Below are 17035 nucleotides of genomic sequence, written 5' to 3'. Positions count from 1 at the left end.
ACGGTGCGGCGGCTGAACGAGATGCTCGCCCAGGGTGGCCCGGCGTCCAGGATCTTCTGCCTCCCCTGGCCCAAAGTCCTTCCCTTTGGTTCTCGGGGGAAAATTTGCTCATGCTCCTTTCGTCGGGGGGCCCACCGCGCAAGCTTTGCTCGAGAGAGGATGGCTCTGTTGATCCTGTGCGCCTTGGCGAGGCCCTCCCTGTGCATTCCACACATGCTTCGAGATAAGGCGCCCTAACCTCGAGCAGATCCTTGGCAGCCTGGAAATCCGCAGACCGCAGAGGGAGGGGCCTGGCAGCGTACTATGTGAACTATGTGAGCACTCTGGATTCGGCGGCGGGTGACGGGGAGCGTGGATCGTTTTGTGCGATAGAGGCGCCGGGCCAGATTATCCGCTCTTGGCGGTCCCAGTTCGCTCGGAACTTCCGTACTCGACGAAGAAATGGAAGCGTTCTGGATTGGCCATGCATATGTCCGGACAATTTTTCGGTAGAAGGTGAACGGGAAGTAACGGTGCCCTGGACGCAATATCCTACGCTCATTAAAGGGGGCCTGGCAACGGCTGCAGAACCCTACAAGGACGCCGATATCGTGAGTCGCCCATGACTCGACCTGCTAGATACACAGAGAATTACGGATTCCCAGCCCCCAACCAAATGGACCATAGGTCCCTGGCGAGCCTGCGAACAAATTCGTTGTGCACAGTTAATTCACGTGTCGCTAAAAGTGCCGAGTTCCGTCGGTCGCTCTGCGAGAGTGTGTGGATGGGATGTTCCGCCGCTGCATATTTGTTGAGCGACGTCAAATTGGTACAATTCCAGAAGTCAGCTTGCCCTCCTTGGGCGATCGACCTGTGCTGGAACGTAGCCCCTGGCTGGGATACACAAGCCGTGGCTTGGCTAGATAGGGATAGGAATATCGCGGTTCCAAACGAGCTCGTCGGAACTATCCATGCTGCCGCCGCGTTTCTTCGACATGTTCAACTGAAAGTCAAATGGTCGCGTGCCCTTGCTCTGCGATGCTTGGCTTCCCTACCAAGCCGTGAGAGGGACGGAAGAAGCTCGGGTATACGTGACCTGTTGTGCCTTACCGGATATTTCGTATGCATTGGGTGAGCATGATGTAACTATCCGAAAGCTGGCCCAATTGAGTTCCCGTACACGGAGGAAACCCCCACCGCGGGGTAGCTGAGGCGAGAGCTTTGCAGTATCGTATCTTAGCAAGATTCATCCGTAACAGTGTTGGTAGTACGCCTGCATTTTCCCGCCATTGTCTGAAGAACCCCCCATCCCACACCCAGTATCCCTGAATTCCTTGATAAATCGCATCGAGAATCAAACGCCTCCGAAAATGGCGGGCAAGGACGTCATTGTCACCGGTGCGACTGGTCTCCTCGGAAGACAGGTTGCGAGAGCTTTCGATCTCCGAAGTTGGAACGTCAAGGGTACCGGATACTCCCGTGCCGATGGAGTCTCCGTGTTCAAGGTCGACCTGGGAAACACCTCGGAAGTCGAGAGGTTCCTTGACGAATCCAAGTAGGTCGGCTCCTGTCCGTACTGAGTAGTAGACAATGACTAATAGGCCGTTCTAGGCCGCAAGCAGTTGTACACTGTGTGTCTCAACCCTTGGTTTTTTTTTCTTGATCTTTATTATTGGACATATTGACTTATTGGCAATGGCCAACAGGCGCGGCGCAGAGATTCCCTGACAAGGTAGACAGCGACCCAGATGCCGCCAGAGCTCTCAATGTCGCTGCCACCAAGTCGCTTGCAAACCTTTGTGCTGCTCGATCCGTGCTGCTCATCTATATTTCCACCGACTACGTCTTCTCCGGAAAGCCCGGTGAAGCTCCTTACGAGGCCGATGCCCAGACAGGACCTACCAATCTCTATGGCCAGACTAAGCTGGACGGAGAGCACGCCGTTTTAGATGAGTACAAGGCGGCCGGCCGCGAAGGCCTCGGTCTTGTCCTTCGAGTTCCTGTTCTTTACGGAAAGGCGGAGACGCCGGCTGAGAGTGCCACGAACGTTCTCATGGACACCTTGTGGAAGACACAGGATGGCAAGTCTCAGGTGAAGATGGACCACTGGGCCATCCGATACCCCACGAATACTGAAGATGTCGGGCGCGTCTGCCACGGTATGCATGCATGGCCCTTCAGAGTCTCAGATGCAGTGGCTAACAGAGCGCTAGATATCGCCGTAAAATACCTCGGGGTCAGTGATCGAAGCTCGCTGCCCAAGGTTCTTCAGTTCTCCAGCGAGGACAAGATGACGAAGTACGAGATCTGCCAGAAGTTCGCAGACATCATGGATCTGTCCATGGATGGCATCATAGCAAACACTGAAGGAAACGACCCGAACGCGAGTGTTCAGCGTCCGTATGACTGCCATCTCAGCACCAGAGCCCTTAAGGACCTGGGCATCGATGTGTCCACGAGCGACTTCATCGGCTGGTGGAGACGCGAGGTGCACGCTTTCCGACATTAATCTGGATCAGTGCCATCGCGCGTATTTGAACCGATGATTTTGGCAGTCTAGAGATGCCTGAAACATAGCATATATAGCAGAAAGACTGACTGTCAAGTACCGAGAAGAGGCTATCATGTTTGCGGGCATGGTGTGCTCTCTGCTGCTTTTCTTGGCACAGGCTGCAAATTCAGCAATGCAATTATGCGTTTCGTGCTGGTGAAGACTTCTCAGACCCAGGTCGTACGTACACGTCGGTTCTAGGCAAGCAATCCGTTGAGTTTGGTCAGATGGATCGTAATCAGCTAAGGGGGGAGGCGGGCGGTATGGTACTGAGAGCTCAGGAACGGAGCCATTCCAAATTACGAATTGATCTCTGGAACTGAAATGCATCTCGTCACACGCCCGTGGGGCCTTTGTACAGACAGCCGTCGCGTCGCTCGTCCTAGAAGAGGGTAAACACAACACGTCCAAGTCGGATGTCGGGATCCTGGGCGGAATGCAGTGTCGAAGAGCAAACGATGGCACAATTGAAGGGTGCAAATTAAACATGGCGGACTGGCATTCGGCACACGGGGTGCAGTCGCGCCTCATTGTGCTGCATGCCTCGACAGGTCATGGCTCTGGACCGACGCGTTTGTGAATAGGTGGCCCTTTTCCTGTCAGAGAAATGTGCGGTTTGGAGAGATGTAAAAGCCTCCCTTACCGCCTGTCCTGGCGGACCTGACTTATGGGAAAGAAGCCTCGCCACTTTTTTTCCTTTCTTTTCCCCCCTCGCCTTTCCTTACCCCTGATTTTGCATCCTGTCGTGCGACACGACAATCGACTAATTATCTCCTTGCTTGTTTCCAGTGCTGCGATTGCGGCTATCCTAATCTAATCAGTGCTTTTGTCGAGGATTTTCTAGCCGGGAACCGAGAGAGACAGTTTGGTCCTGCCCTATCTCAACGTCGTTATCTATCACTTGCATGATCTGCAGGGTCCTGGGCCAAAAACTGCAGAGAGACGCAAAATAACGTTCAAGTGTTCCCTGCTTGGCTGGGGGATCAGCGGACTGGGCCGCCGCCGCCGCTACCATCGACGCCATCGGGCCAGGATCTGTGGGGGAATCTTGTTTGCCTGGCGCCTCTCCAGCTCCTATCGCCTCGGCCGACACGATCGAATTCGAGAATTAGTACCGAATTACCATCAAGTCGACGCATAATTTGATTGAGCCACTCCGTGCTTTGACGGGAACACACAAACTGCGCAATGGAAGGGAATCCGCGCATTAGCAGGATCATGTCGGCAGGCCCAGGGCCACCGAAATCTCCTGCGCCGCACCCACCCCGACGGGGCCACAGCGTTACCGCCGGGAGGCTGCCCCGGTACATGAGTTTGCGGGAGCACAAGAGTGTACTGGACTTCGGCCGAGACTGGCGGGACTGGGATGTGGACGTTTTCCGGGATGACGAGACAATGTCGAATGCCACGACGGATACGGAAATGGCGACAAGCATTGGCGATTGCATTGGCATTGCCGTTGACGAGGAGGATGACGACGCGCAAATGACGCAACGGCGGCATCAGCAGCAGCAGCAGCCGCAACAGCAACAGCAACAGCACACACCGCCGTCACCGACAAGGAGAAGAAGCTACACCGCTCCGTTCCAATCGGCACCGCAAATACAGCTGGACGCACAATCGCCATCGCAATGGGAATGGCCCGATCTGATGGCCGCCATTAGCAACGTTGCCTCCAGCGAAGGGTCCCCCATCAGCCGTGGAAATGGCGCAGGGTTGGCAGATGGGGCTGGCGCAGGTGCAGGTGCTGCAAATGTCGTCCCAGCACCCCCAGATTCCCCTGTTCGCTTCAGCTACCCCAACCGACGGCGTCCCAAGACCGCCCCCAATGCAGCCGACAGCCCCCTGTATGGTCGGTTTCCTTGCTCTTTTTCTCCCACACACAGGCCCCCAAGTGAACCGGGCTCCCTTTTCTCCCTAGCGCGGACCCCTTCCGGATCCAGGTCCCCAGCCACAGGGGTTTCCTCCACTAAGACCCCTTTAAATTCCCTTGGCCTGCAGCCCGCCCCATCTGCAGGATCAGCGTTATTACCACCAGCGTCAGCCGCTGATGCAGCACCACACAATGCACCAACGCCAGCGCCAGGAGGTGCGCCTGGAACGGCGCCGGTTGCTGCACCATTCCCACCAGACGCACAGGCACCGGCACGCGACCTACGACCTCCTGTCCCTGCTTTGCGGCCTCGTTCGCACAACCCCGTTTTGATTTCTTCACGCTCATCATGCGCCGACGTTAAGCTCTCTGCCAGAGCCGACCACGCTCGTTCCCAAATCATCACCAAACTCGCCTCTCAACCGCCCCCCAACGACGACGTCGTCCGGTCCGCCCAGTGGGAGTATCACCTAGCCCGCGGAGAGGAACAGCACCACCCCTGGCACCACCGACAAACCGAGGCCGAAGAGAAAGAGAAGGAGAAGGAGAAAGAAAAGGAGGGAGAGGAAGACGAAGAGGACCGTCGTCGTCGCAAGGAGCAAGAAGAGGACGACGCCGCCCACTGGGCCCAAGAACTTACTCGTCTCGAGGAGGAGACCGACCGCATCTTGGAAGAACAAAAGAGGAAGGACCTTGTCCGACTGCAGGCTCAATTGGCTGCCGTTCCCGACCCCCCGCCCCGGATTCGAAGTCCCATCGTCGACAAGTTCACCTTTTTCCTCAGGAAAAGTCGCAAGTCCGACCCTGCCAGCCTCGCCAAGTCCCCGTCTACATACTTCCAGCCTCTTTCTGCGCCCGACATGGACCCTTCACGCTTCATCCAGGCTGGCGGCGGCGGCATCGTCCCCCAGACCGACGCTCCGACCTCTGCAAGCAATGCTGGAGAACGAGTAAGTCTTGGCCGACCCAACCCATTCTTCCCCCCAATGAGCCTGTGCTGATCCCGTCACCAGCGAGTCACGGTGCGCTGTCTGCAGTCGTCAATCAGTCTCCCCGTAACACCGGATACGACACCAAGTGAAATTCTGTACTCGTCTGCCAATCTCATGACCCAGGACATCAACCCGAAAACCAGTGTCGTTGTCGAGTGCTATTTTGCCTTCGGGCTTGAGAGGCGCCTTCGGCGCTACGAGCGTGTCAGAGATGTCATGAACTCCTGGGATCGCGATACTCAACATTGTCTCCTCATCGTCCCGGGTGATTCTGTCGACAAGAACGTCGACTTGAACCTCGAATGTGTACCCCGCACCCTTGATCCGCCCACTGGCTTTGTCAACCTCGCGCTATACCACTCTCAACGTCCAGGAAAATGGAGTAAGCGCTACATCAACTTCCTGGAAAACGGACAAGTATTTGCCGCAAAGAAGAAGGATGCCAAACTGTCAGACAAGGACGCCAATTCACTCTGCCATATCTCGGATTTCGACCTCTACTCAGTAACCGAGAAAGACATATTGAAGCAGATCAAATCCCCAAAGAAGAACTGCTTTGCCGTCAAAAGTCAGCAAAAATTAAGTGTATTCCAAAACACCGAAAACTTTGTCCACTTCTTCGCCACGGACGATATTCGGCTCGCGGAAGACTTCCAAAAAGTCATTCATGGGTGGCGCAGCTGGTACTTGGCCAACAAGAAGGTCGATCTGACCAAGAATAAAAAGTACCATCACAGCGGCAGTGACCATTCCGCATCAACCATTGGCATTGCAAGGAGCAGCCCCACGCACCGACTCAAGGCGTCCGTTGATGAGACGCCCTACACCATCGGAACATTCTCTCCGCTCCTGGACATGGATAGGTTCGAGAAGCCAATGGATGATTTTGGTCAAGACTCTGCGGCGGCTGCCCGACCGGCGGACCAGCTCTCCGTGCCCAAGCACAAGGTCGTCTCCCGGTCACGGACCGCGCCCAACCTGCCATCATCACAGCCTGTCGCGAAGAAACACATTGACCTTTTCGGCAAGGACCAGGAGTTCAGGGCCGGTGGGCTGCTGGGCCGCGCCTACGAAGGGCGCAAGCAACAGGCAGAGAAGTCTGTCGAGGAGCAGCAACATCATACACCAGAAAGCCCATTCACGGGCGGGCAGTCCCTGCTGAACAAATTCTCGGACCCCGATAGGCAGTTACCAGAGAGAAGAGGTACAGTGCGGGCATCCCGCTCGGCAGCAGAGACAACGCCACAGCCGCGGAGCCGGTCGCGTCCGCCCGGCTTACGCCATCTCCTACCGTCCCGGCCGAGAACATCGGACGGGCCTGTTCAGGGGAAACGAGAGATGCCGCAGCCTCTCGTTGACCTGACACCTAGAGTTCCCGACCTACCCGCAGCCTGGCGAGACGCCCAAGGCCGCGGGATCAAGGCGCCCAATGGCACGCCTCTGATTCAGATGGCGACGGGCTGGGAAAACCAGCCAGACACTGTCATGGGACCACAGTTGCCAACAGTCACACGCATGGGCACCGCAAAAGCGTACCCTCCACAGCGTATGGCATCGCAGTCTGCCACTTCAAGACCGCGAAGCCGCTCCTCGGCAGGGGCAGCTCCTGTCCGCCGCGTTGTTTCCAACGAGCAGCCTCCCCTGCCATCGGTGCCGAAACTATCATCGAAACATGATGACGAGGACGTTCCCTTGATCAACTTTGTAGAGCGTGAAAGAGGTCGCGACACGAGACCCGGCGTATCACAAGGCGTTGGCCGGAGTGGTACCGTCAGGCACTAGAAGGCTGACAACCCCACCTCATTTGATGGAAGGGTTCTGTGTCTCGGTGTCGTGGAAAACACAGAAAAAGAAAGAAAAAGGAAGAAGAAAAAAAACTGGTAAAAAGTAAAATCTAAAAATGATGGGGTTTAATGGAACAGGAAGATGCAGAGCCTCGAGAGACAAAAGGAGAGCAGTGCACGCGAATTAGGCGTAATGGGGGACCATTTGACATGTAAGATACCCGGTTGTCGACGATATATGTCAAGTCACGCGAGCAAAAAAATCAAGGGGTGGGAAAACCTGGAAATCTAGTTGGGAATATTCTCTTTGTTAGTTAATATGGATATGCATGAATCTAACGGTCTATTGTCGTTGTCATCATCATCAATCAATTGGACTCAGGTATCTCTTTTCGTTGTCTTCGATGCCACAGGCAAACCACCCGCCCAGGCCAGGATGATGCCGCCACATTAGGTATTTACTTGCTGCGCTTGTAGATCTTGGCCAGGAAGGCGTCGAAGATGCCCTTCTTGAGACCCTCGCTCTCGTCAATGTTGTTGATCATGTCCTTGATCTCGTTGGCGCGCTTCTCCTCGAACTCCTCGAAGCGCTGCTTCAGCTTCATGTCGTCGAACAGCTTCTTGATGACGGCCTCCTTCTCCTTGTCCTTCTGGCCGTAGTTCTCTTCAAGGATCTTCCTTTGCTCCGGGGTGGCGATCTGCAGGGCCTGGTTGACGAGCCAGCTGCACTTGTTGTCCATGATGTCGGTGCCGATCTTGCCAATGTGCTCGGGCAGGCCAAAGTTGTCGAGGTAGTCGTCCTGGATCTGGAAGTACTCACCCAGGGGGATGAGGATGTCCTCGGCCTGCTTCAGGTTCTTGGGGGTGGCGATGTTGAGGCAGTGGAGGGCAAGGGCGACGGGCAGGTAGAAGGAGTAGTAGGCCGTCTTGTAGATGACGATGAACTGGTACTTCTCCATGCTGAAGTTGTCAAGGTTGACCTGCTCCTCGGGGGCGGTGAGGAGGTCGCACAGCTGGCCGAGCTCGGTCTGGAAGGTGACCTCGTGGAAGAGCTCGAGCAGGTCGACGTAGCTGGCGTGCTCGCGGAAGAACTTGCGCAGCAGGGTGTAGATGGCGGCCTCGAGCATGAAGGCGTCGTTGATGGCGACCATGCCGACGCCGTCCTGGCGGTACCAGCAGGGCTTGCCGCGGCGCGTGATGCTGCTGTCCATGATGTCGTCCGAAACGAGGAAGAAGGCCTGCAGGAGCTCCGTCATCCAGCCGAGCGTGGCGGCCTGGAAGTATTCCTCCTCGTTCAGGGGCTTGCCGAGGAGAAGCGACACGGAGTCGGGGACGGACATGCCGCGGTTACATTTTCCGCCGAGGGTGTTGATCTCGAGACTCTGTTGGGGCGCAAAAATTTGAACAGTCAATCTTGGGTATTCTCCCCCTATTTTCCATACGACACAGCTCAAGCACGCACACACCGATGTCGGTGGTGGTGATGGCGGTCTTATGGTTGGTGTAGCAGCATGCTTGCCTTCTTGTACCACGCCAGCTCCTCCTTGGGGAGCTTGTACTTTTGCGCCTGCTCGACGAGGACCTCCTCGAGCTTGGGGAAGACGGATTCGAACTCGGCGAGAGTCGTTTTCTTTGCCATCTTGTCTGATGTGCCGGGTCGGTGGGGCTATGGCTGAATGAGCTATGAGGCGTTCGCGGGTCAGCAAACGAATGCGTAGAGTCTAGGGTGAAAGCGGCGAGGGAAAACTGGCTCTGGGGAAGACAAGGAGACGGGGAGGACGAACAATGGGGGATGGGATGTAGCGAAATTTCCGCAGTGTTATCGCAATGGAAATTAATGCGCCGGTGTCAATTTGTTTTACACCGAAAGTGCGGGCAGATACGTACAAGTGTACCCCTCATCCGATCTTCAGGCACGGTTTTGGCAGGCGGTGGGAGGTTTTCCAATGGTTTCCCCTGGTCCCAAATAAGCGGGGACTAAGGGATGGCAGGCGCCCCAGGCGCCAACAGTTCCCCCAATCGACTCCCCGTCTTGGGCGATTCCTAGTGGCCGCTCACCCTGGCGAGGGGCAAGCGGTCAGGCACGCCTTGGGCTAGCGTCGTCGCGCCCAGCGCGTGGTGGGAACTTGTGGATTGTTTTCTGCCGTTAAGCCTTACTACGTCAGGTAAAAGAAATACAATACTTACATCGCCAACTCAACCAACCTTGATACTATTCCCGACCCATCCTCGCATACGCGGCGCAGACGTAATTCTTGTTCAGACAAAGAGACCGTCTGCACATTGCTTGGCCGCCTACACGCTGCGAACGCGCGCGACGGTAAACGAGCAACCAACCCACTTGTTTGGCACCCCGGCCGAGGATGCGCAGAGATGTCACTCAATGAGACCGAGCTGTCGCAGCTCCGAGAGTCCCTCCAAGATGCAGTCGTGAAGTGCTCCGAGCGGTGTCTGTACTCATCTGCAAAATGGCAAGCTCCGCACCCGTCCATCGAGTGGATCATCCGCGCAAGACTCTTTGGCTGACCTGATCCAGGGCAGCTGAGCTCCTTAACGCGATTCCCGAACCTTCGAACGATGCCAACATTGGCAATGCCGACAGCCGATACGTCCCGACGGTCTTGACGCCGAATGCCGACCCAGAAGAGGCTCTTTTAGAGGCCAGGGAAATCAACAAATACCTGCTGGCCAAAGCCCTGTTCGACTCGAGGGAGTTTGACCGCTGCGCCGCCGTCTTCCTCCCTGACGCTGTGCTGTCCGGCGTTTTAAGTTCCAAGCCGGAGAGTGCGTCGGGGACACCCAAGGGGAAAGGAAAATCGAGAGGGGAAACCAACACGGCGAGGGGCATCGGCGGTAGCGAACTGCCCAGGCTCAGCCAGAAGAGCTTGTTCCTGGCCCTATACGCGAAGTTCATGTCCGGAGAGAAGCGCAAGGATGAGGACTCCGAGATGGTCATGGGCCCGCAAGATCTCGGAAACGTCATCAACAAGCAGCTGAACACCGTCAGCCGGTTTCTCAGCAATTGGTTCGACGAGCGGACGACTGATGACGGCGAGGTCGTTGGCAGCCAAGGCTGGTTGGAATACCTGTGAGCAGACACGACGTCGCCCGTGGTTGCGTGCAGCTATTGACTATAGAAAAGGTACGGCATGATCCTCGCAAAGGAGAAAAACGAAGACAAAGCGATGGACTACTTCGTGCGAAGCGTCCACTTGTACCCCATGAATTGGGGCTGCTGGCTAGAGATGACCCAGCTCATCTCTCGAGTCGACGATGTAAGATCTTCAGCTAACCCGACGTGACGATAACTTCCAGGCAGCTAATGACTTTTGTTTTTTCTTGATAGTTGAGCCGCATAGCAGAGCATCTCCCGCAAAACATCGTCTCCTTCATCTGGCATCTTTTCACCTCACTCGAGCTCTACCAGGCAACCCCGGAACTCGCCAACTCCCTGGACTCGCTAATCAACATTTTCCCCAACTCATCCTTCCTCCTCACCTGCAACGCCATGCTGTCGTACCACTCAAAAGATTTGGTCGCAGCCGAACAGCATTTTAGTCGTTTGTTGTCGCTGCACCCCCACAGGCTCGACTCGCTGGATCACTACTCCAACATCCTCTACGTCATGAACCTGAGGCCGAAGCTCGCATTCCTTGCGCATCTATGCTCGAGTATCGACAAGTTCCGACCAGAGTCCTGCGTGGTGGTAGGCAACTACTATTCCTTGCTGTCGATGCACGAGAAAGCAGTTCAATACTTCCGCCGAGCCTTGACCCTCGACCGAACTTGCCTCTCTGCATGGACGCTGATGGGACACGAGTACGTGGAGTTGAAGAACACGCATGCGGCAATTGAATCATACCGTCGCGCGGTCGACGTCAACCGCCGAGATTATCGGGCCTGGTACGGTCTTGGCCAGACGTACGAAATGTTGGAGATGCATACCTACAGTCTCTGGTACTACAAAAAAGCAGCCGGCCTGAGGCCGTGGGACGGCAAGATGTGGTTGGCCGTCGGCTCATGCCTGCAAAAAATGGGCCGCGACCATGACGGCATCAAAGCTCTGAAGCGAGCCCTGCTAGCAGACGCATACTACGATGTTGGAAGCAGCTTTGGAAGCGGGGGGGATTTCCTCAACGGCCGTGGTGCCACTGGCCACCTTGACCCAGAGCTACTCTTCCAGATTGCAAGCATGTACGACCAACTCGGCGAGGAGGAAGAGTCAAAGGCCTACATGGAGCTATGCCTCGCGCAAGAGGGCGGGGAAGCCGCCGACAACGCATTGGGCGAGTCAATCGCGATACACAATGATTCCCCGGGCGCTTCTGACGACGAAGGGAATGGAGACGGCGCAAGGGAAGGCGGAAACGAGGGGACGGGCGTGACTGCTTCGACAAGCAGGGCTCGTATGTGGCTCGCGAAGCACGCCATGCGAACGGCAGATTTCACGACAGCTAACCGCCTGGGAACTGAACTGACGCAAGATGGCTTCGAGGTGGAGGAGGCCAAGGCCTTGGTGAGAGAAGCCAGAGCTCGAATGCGGAATGCCGAGGTGGGACTCACTCCTTGATTCATTTTCGGTGATCAAGACGTGAGATCTGGCAGAGCTGCCCGGGCAGTTGTGGCCCAAATGAAGTGCAGGGCGGTTTAGCATCGTCGGTGTCGGCAAAAAGGTTACGGGCACGTATCTACATCAGCCGACCCCAACGACTGGCGAACCATGTTCTGGTATCCCTATTACACAGGATTTCGAACGAAGAAGCCTAGGTCTGTCCAATAAGGCAGAGGTCCTCGTATCGGTCCGGATTGAAATGGCCGCCATACCCAGACGGCGAATGCCCTGCCTGGGGGTAACGCCACCGCAGGGGGGCGGTTATCAAGGCAGTGAGGCGATTGAGGGGTCATGAATATCGTTGCAGTACCGGAGTTTGTTGGAACACATCGGCTTTCGATCATGACAGGCGTCCGGTAGGGGAAAAGGGGAGCGCAAAGTAACTCCGGTCTTGGTACCAAGCATTCGGGAATATAGTAATGAGATATCACACGTTCCTTGGGCTTGAATTTTTATTCTGTTATTTTGTTCCAACTCGGCGCACTCTCGCGACCTCGGTCGACCTAGCTGCCATGCTCAACGGCTGATATATAGCACAGATGGATGGGACCACAAATAAGTAACAAGGTGGTCAACTTTACCTTGGGTAGGACAGATCTCTGTGCACACACACGCGCATGCGGGGACCAGGTCCGGCGAGCTCTCGACGCAGCGTCGCATGCCCACCCCACCCCCCACCCCCGGCGGCGCACCCCGCCTCCGCACTCGCCTTGGCTCGCAACTCTCCCGGGCGGCCGTGCGATGGGATCGCCAGTTCCGGCCAACCACTGGACGATGCAACGTTCCCCCGTTCAAGCGACATCACGTGGCCGCGGGGAGCCGACCGACTGGCGGTTCACCCGTGCCACGAGGACGAAGGCGACTCACCGACTTCTGCCGCCCTGCGAGATCAAGTGACGCAGAAAAAAAAAGGGAAAGAAAGAGAGAGAGTGAGAAAAAAACCACAACCCACCCCCCACCCCAGGAATACGAGATCCCAACGCATCGTTTCCGCTCATTCGTCCACGACGATGACCCCCCCTGTCTTTTTTGTTTTTCGTACACGAGCGAACGTCTAGTTCGACGAACCACACGCTTGGCTCGTGGCAGGGACCTCTCACCTCTAGGCGTCCAACCTCCCTCCAGGTAAGCCCACCGGGCCACACCCAACCCACGGAGCTAGTCTGTCTCTCTTTGGGCTTATCGGCGGCAGCCGGCTGGGCAAGCGAGGCGGGAAAGAGGATGGGACGGGTGAAAAGGCTATGCGAACCACGCAATTTGCATCCGTAATAGAGAGATGGGGAGAAGAGATAAGGCGGGCGAGAGCCTCTCTGGAGGAGAGGGGTTCGGACAGGGTTGCATTAGGCACTGAAGAAGCTGCGGCACGTTTTGCTGGCCTAACGGGATTCGAATACGAACAGGTAGGTAGGTAGCTGCATGGCGGAGAACCGACCTCGTTAAAACTGGCGACTCAATATTTCGGTTCCTCTCGGCGGGGGGGGGGGGGGGGGGAGAGTGTTGAGGGTTTATTTCTCGTTGTTGCTGGTGGGTAGCAAGTGGCCTTCCCGTGGCGGTCGACCCTCCTCGCCCGGCGCAGCAGCGAAATCTTTTACCGGCCCTGGTTTGTATGGTACGCTACGTTGGGTTTTGGTTGGGTGGTTCGGAGGTGGAGGAGGAGGAGGCGAGCGAGGCGAGGTTTGGATATGTTATGCGGTCAGCTGCAACAGACAATATTGGGCTTGGCGCTTGCGATGATAGATAACACTGTGCCATTGATGGTTGGTTTGTTTTCGACTACAATTTTTTTTTCTCTCCATTTTACTTCTGTCACTCAGTCAACGGCATTATCAGATCCACACGGCCGAGGCATAAAAAAAGTGACTGTTGTCTCGGGCAATATCCAAGGATCGTTTTGGTGAAGCTCCCCGCCGAGCAACCCCCGTTTGTATTATTATCATGGGTTGTAGTAGTAGTAATGACCGTACGTGTGTGTGTTCTCGTGTGTGTTCGTATGTGTGTGTTCCAACATGGCAAAACTCCGATTCCTCCCCCCTCCATACTCCTGTAGATGGTCCCTCCCCCAAGTTTCCGAGATATATCAAACATAAAAATGCCATTTGGTATCCATGTAATAAAATAAAAAAAAGGCTCATCCGGTTAACCCACTTTTGCCGGCCGTGTAAAGGAAGGTGTAGAATATATATAAAAGTCGTTTCGCTAGATTTTGAAAGCCAGAACTACCCTCTCCGGGGCCCTGGAAGCCAGGGCCCGCCATTACAATGCATAATAGAAATTAGATTAGTAGCGCGAAGAATCCGGCGACGACGATGGCACCCGCGCTGGCACCCAGCTTCCCGGCTGCGTTGGGGGAGACCACGACGGGCCGGGTGGTTGAAGGGCCGACGGGCGTGTTGGTGGGTAGGTGAGTGACGGGGGTGGTGCTGCCGATGATGGTCTCCGGGGGAGGCGTGACGACGATGACGGTCGTCGAGGTGCCGTTGTGGTGGTGGCTGGGCTTGGGAGGATGGCCCGTCGGCCCAGGAGGCTTGGGGGTGTGCGCAACGGACGTGGTGTTGTGGTAGGTTGGCTTAGGGGGCGGGAGGGTCTTGGTGGTCTTGATAGTCTTGATGGTCGTGCTGAGCTCCGGCGGCGGCAACGTTGTGTTCGCGTGTGGCGGGTAGATCGTCTTGGTCGTGGTGTACGTAGGAGGCCTGTGGGTGGTGATGGTGCAAGGGCAGTCTAGTTTTGTGTTAGTCATGTTTGCCTAAGACCGGGCGATGGCATCAACTTACTCGTGATGGTGAGAGTGGTCGCCGTTGTTGCCGTGTAAGTGACGTTCTGGTGGACGAACGTGGTGGGAGACTGTGGCAGGGTCAGTTTCATGAACCGCTTATTGGAACATCTCTGACAGGGAGAACTTACAGGACAGTACGTCTCGTAGGCCGTGGTCACCACCGTGGTGTAGACGGTGTGGGCATCGGTCTCCCAGGCTTGGGCAAAAGCCAAGAGCCCGGCGGCGGGCAGCAGCTGTGAAAACTTCATGCTGGAGTGAAAGCGAGTGTTGCTGGTGTAAGCGAGAGTCGTTTGCCAAAGGCACGTGGTAAAGCGACGGGAATGTGTAGACGTAGGCCGAAGCTACTGCTTGATTATCGATGGGTCTGGGAAGTGCACAAGAGCCAGCCAAGCCAGGCGGGCCCCTCGCCTTTTGTATCGCGGAGGCGGGGTGCGTTTCTGCGCGGATAGATTCATCGTGGAGAGGGCCTTGGGACCGATGCTTACACAGCCAGGGATATTTGCCTCGCCGTATAAGCTAAGCTAGGTGGTTGGGAATGGGGGTCTTGGGCAGTCGGGCGTGCCGCTACCCTCCATGCCGAACTCGATTCTCGAGGCCTCGATAACGATGCGGAACGGGTGTCGACTGATGACTGTACGCACCATGCAGGCGGTGCGCGCCGCCGTGCCAGATGTAGCCAAGAGGCAGGAATGTGACTCTCTACCGACGGGGTGGACGACCACGATACGAGGCGGCCTCGCCCTACCAGGCCGTGTCTGGAATGGTGCCATCGATTTGGCTCGCATGACAGCAGAGAGGGGTTGACTATTTGGGTATTCGACGCGCTTTCCTATTGGGCCGGTCACTTTATTGATTTCGTTTTGGGCAAGTGACTATTTCATGGCAGGGGTCGAGCCGTGGCAGTTCGTGTCGTCGACCACAGCATTTCTAGGCCTGAATCCGCATGGCGGCAAGGCGGAAAACCGACGCATAGATGTCGCTTTGGAAGATGACGCGAGAAACTGTGACCAAAAAGGCCATCACGATGGTTCAAGGAAGAGTGAAATGCAACACCGACGACACGATGCCTCGTGTCCGCCGACCATTGAGCTCGCTGAGAGAAGTCGCTTGACTCTAAGTTGGCATTCGACTCTGGCTCGCCGGTCCGGCGAAAAGCCGCGAGCTTGGAAGGATACCAAATTGAGAAAACGAGCAGGGCTTGGTCGGTGAGGCTCGTGTTCGGGGCCTTTTGACCATCCACGAGCTACTCGCGGGGCGGAGTGACTAACACGACACGCCACTGCTTATGGATTTAGAAGAGACACCGCCTACTGTCAGCGGCATGGCCGTCGACTTTGTGAGCGACCGCCGGTTTTCCCACCCAAACCCACGAGAATCTTCCAGGAAAAACTCGGCTCGCGTAAGACATAACTTGAGCGAGTTGCTCGCTAGCGACCATACACCCCAGAGCAATGGTGTCCGAACGGTGCACACCGAATTCCGCCCGCTCTCGGCTGAGTATGACGCGACTAACAGAAGCAGACCACCAAGGGAGAGAATGTGCAGGAAGGATGCGTGAAAGGTCGAGGTGCCATACAACGTAGCTTTCCAGTCGTTTCAACAAGCGCCCGTTACTTGCTGCAGCTACAGCAGCTCTGCCGCTTGGCATGCTACATTCCATAAAAACTTCTCGACGTTCAGGTGTTGCAGCAGTCGTCTTCCAATATATTGCGCAGTTACATGGTGTCGCGCCCGACTGATACCTCGAACACCAGCAAGATTTGGTAAGCAAGGGATCATCAAAAACACCCGGAGCCCAGTCCGACGACAGACATAGGCAATCTGGGGGTTGTCTGAGATATCAGACAGAGTCCGAAAGACAAGCACCATAAAAAATAAAACTAAAAAATTAAAGAAAAGAAAGGAAATAAGGGCCAACGCAAATAAGCGCTGACAGCAATTGTGGGCATGGCGCACGCACACGTTCGTTGCATTTAACGCCTTAAATTGAGGATGGTTCATCAGAAACCAGAGAAATCTCCACCAAAAGACAGTGGAGGGACGATGGAGAGTCGTTGTCCTAAAGCCGTGGAAGCCCTACAGTCGATGCAACTGTGAGTGGCCGGATGAAATGACTGTCTTTGCTCCAGATTTCCTTTTGCCGGTCAGCAAAAGCCTCGGGCAGACCTCGGTCGGAACACCTTCGCCATTGCAACGGCAGTGACGCGCGCGCGGTGGGTGGGAGGCGAACCATCCACAACCAAGACGACCCAAAAGAAAAGGTTTTCTTCCCCGTCATCCGTTTTGCCGAAAAGCTTGCCAGGCCGGCTTGCCCAACGTATCCGGCAAAAACTTGGTACACAATGTGGGCACACTACGCGGGGGAAGAGGAGGGTTTCGCTCCAGATGATGGGACATAGGGCAGAGGGCGGGGAGTTGATGGGCACGATGAGGTCAGTGCCGGTCATCGGCCTCTTCTCGCCGAGCCAGTT

The 17035-nt window shown here is 55.9% G+C and overlaps 5 protein-coding genes across 5 annotated transcripts; 3 read left to right on the top strand and 2 right to left on the bottom strand.

Annotated features, from left to right (window-relative positions):
• Nucleotides 1-1349: 1349 nt before the first annotated feature.
• Nucleotides 1350-2488, top strand: EsH8_III_000777 (dTDP-4-dehydrorhamnose reductase family protein; the record flags this gene model as incomplete). Its single annotated transcript, XM_083262502.1, has 4 exons — nucleotides 1350-1534; nucleotides 1591-1610; nucleotides 1686-2138; nucleotides 2193-2488. 4 exons carry the CDS (start codon nucleotides 1350-1352, stop codon nucleotides 2486-2488), a joined length of 954 nt encoding a protein of 317 aa, XP_083122989.1.
• A 1230-nt stretch (nucleotides 2489-3718) lies between these two features.
• On the top strand, nucleotides 3719-7177 carry EsH8_III_000776 (uncharacterized protein; the record flags this gene model as incomplete). Its single annotated transcript, XM_083262501.1, has 2 exons — nucleotides 3719-5353; nucleotides 5417-7177. 2 exons carry the CDS (start codon nucleotides 3719-3721, stop codon nucleotides 7175-7177), a joined length of 3396 nt encoding a protein of 1131 aa, XP_083122988.1.
• Nucleotides 7178-7637: 460 nt separating this feature from the next.
• EsH8_III_000775 (bifunctional (2E,6E)-farnesyl diphosphate synthase/dimethylallyltranstransferase) lies at nucleotides 7638-8818 on the bottom strand (the record flags this gene model as incomplete). Its single annotated transcript, XM_083262500.1, has 2 exons — nucleotides 7638-8561; nucleotides 8699-8818. The coding sequence occupies 2 exons, from the start codon at nucleotides 8816-8818 to the stop codon at nucleotides 7638-7640; spliced, it is 1044 nt and encodes a 347-aa protein (XP_083122987.1).
• Nucleotides 8819-9552: 734 nt separating this feature from the next.
• On the top strand, nucleotides 9553-11749 carry EsH8_III_000774 (anaphase promoting complex subunit CDC23; the record flags this gene model as incomplete). Its single annotated transcript, XM_083262499.1, has 4 exons — nucleotides 9553-9650; nucleotides 9716-10267; nucleotides 10322-10454; nucleotides 10526-11749. 4 exons carry the CDS (start codon nucleotides 9553-9555, stop codon nucleotides 11747-11749), a joined length of 2007 nt encoding a protein of 668 aa, XP_083122986.1.
• A 2314-nt stretch (nucleotides 11750-14063) lies between these two features.
• Nucleotides 14064-14812, bottom strand: EsH8_III_000773 (uncharacterized protein; the record flags this gene model as incomplete). The annotated part of the gene is made up of 3 exons (XM_083262498.1): nucleotides 14064-14509; nucleotides 14563-14632; nucleotides 14693-14812. 3 exons carry the CDS (start codon nucleotides 14810-14812, stop codon nucleotides 14064-14066), a joined length of 636 nt encoding a protein of 211 aa, XP_083122985.1.
• Nucleotides 14813-17035: the final 2223 nt, after the last annotated feature.

This window comes from Colletotrichum jinshuiense, chromosome 3 (genome assembly GCF_051148585.1).
Source record: "Colletotrichum jinshuiense chromosome 3, complete sequence".
Lineage (NCBI taxonomy): Eukaryota > Fungi > Ascomycota > Sordariomycetes > Glomerellales > Glomerellaceae > Colletotrichum > Colletotrichum jinshuiense.
Note: the sequence above shows the minus strand (reverse complement) of the source record. Positions and strands in the feature narration are given on the sequence as shown.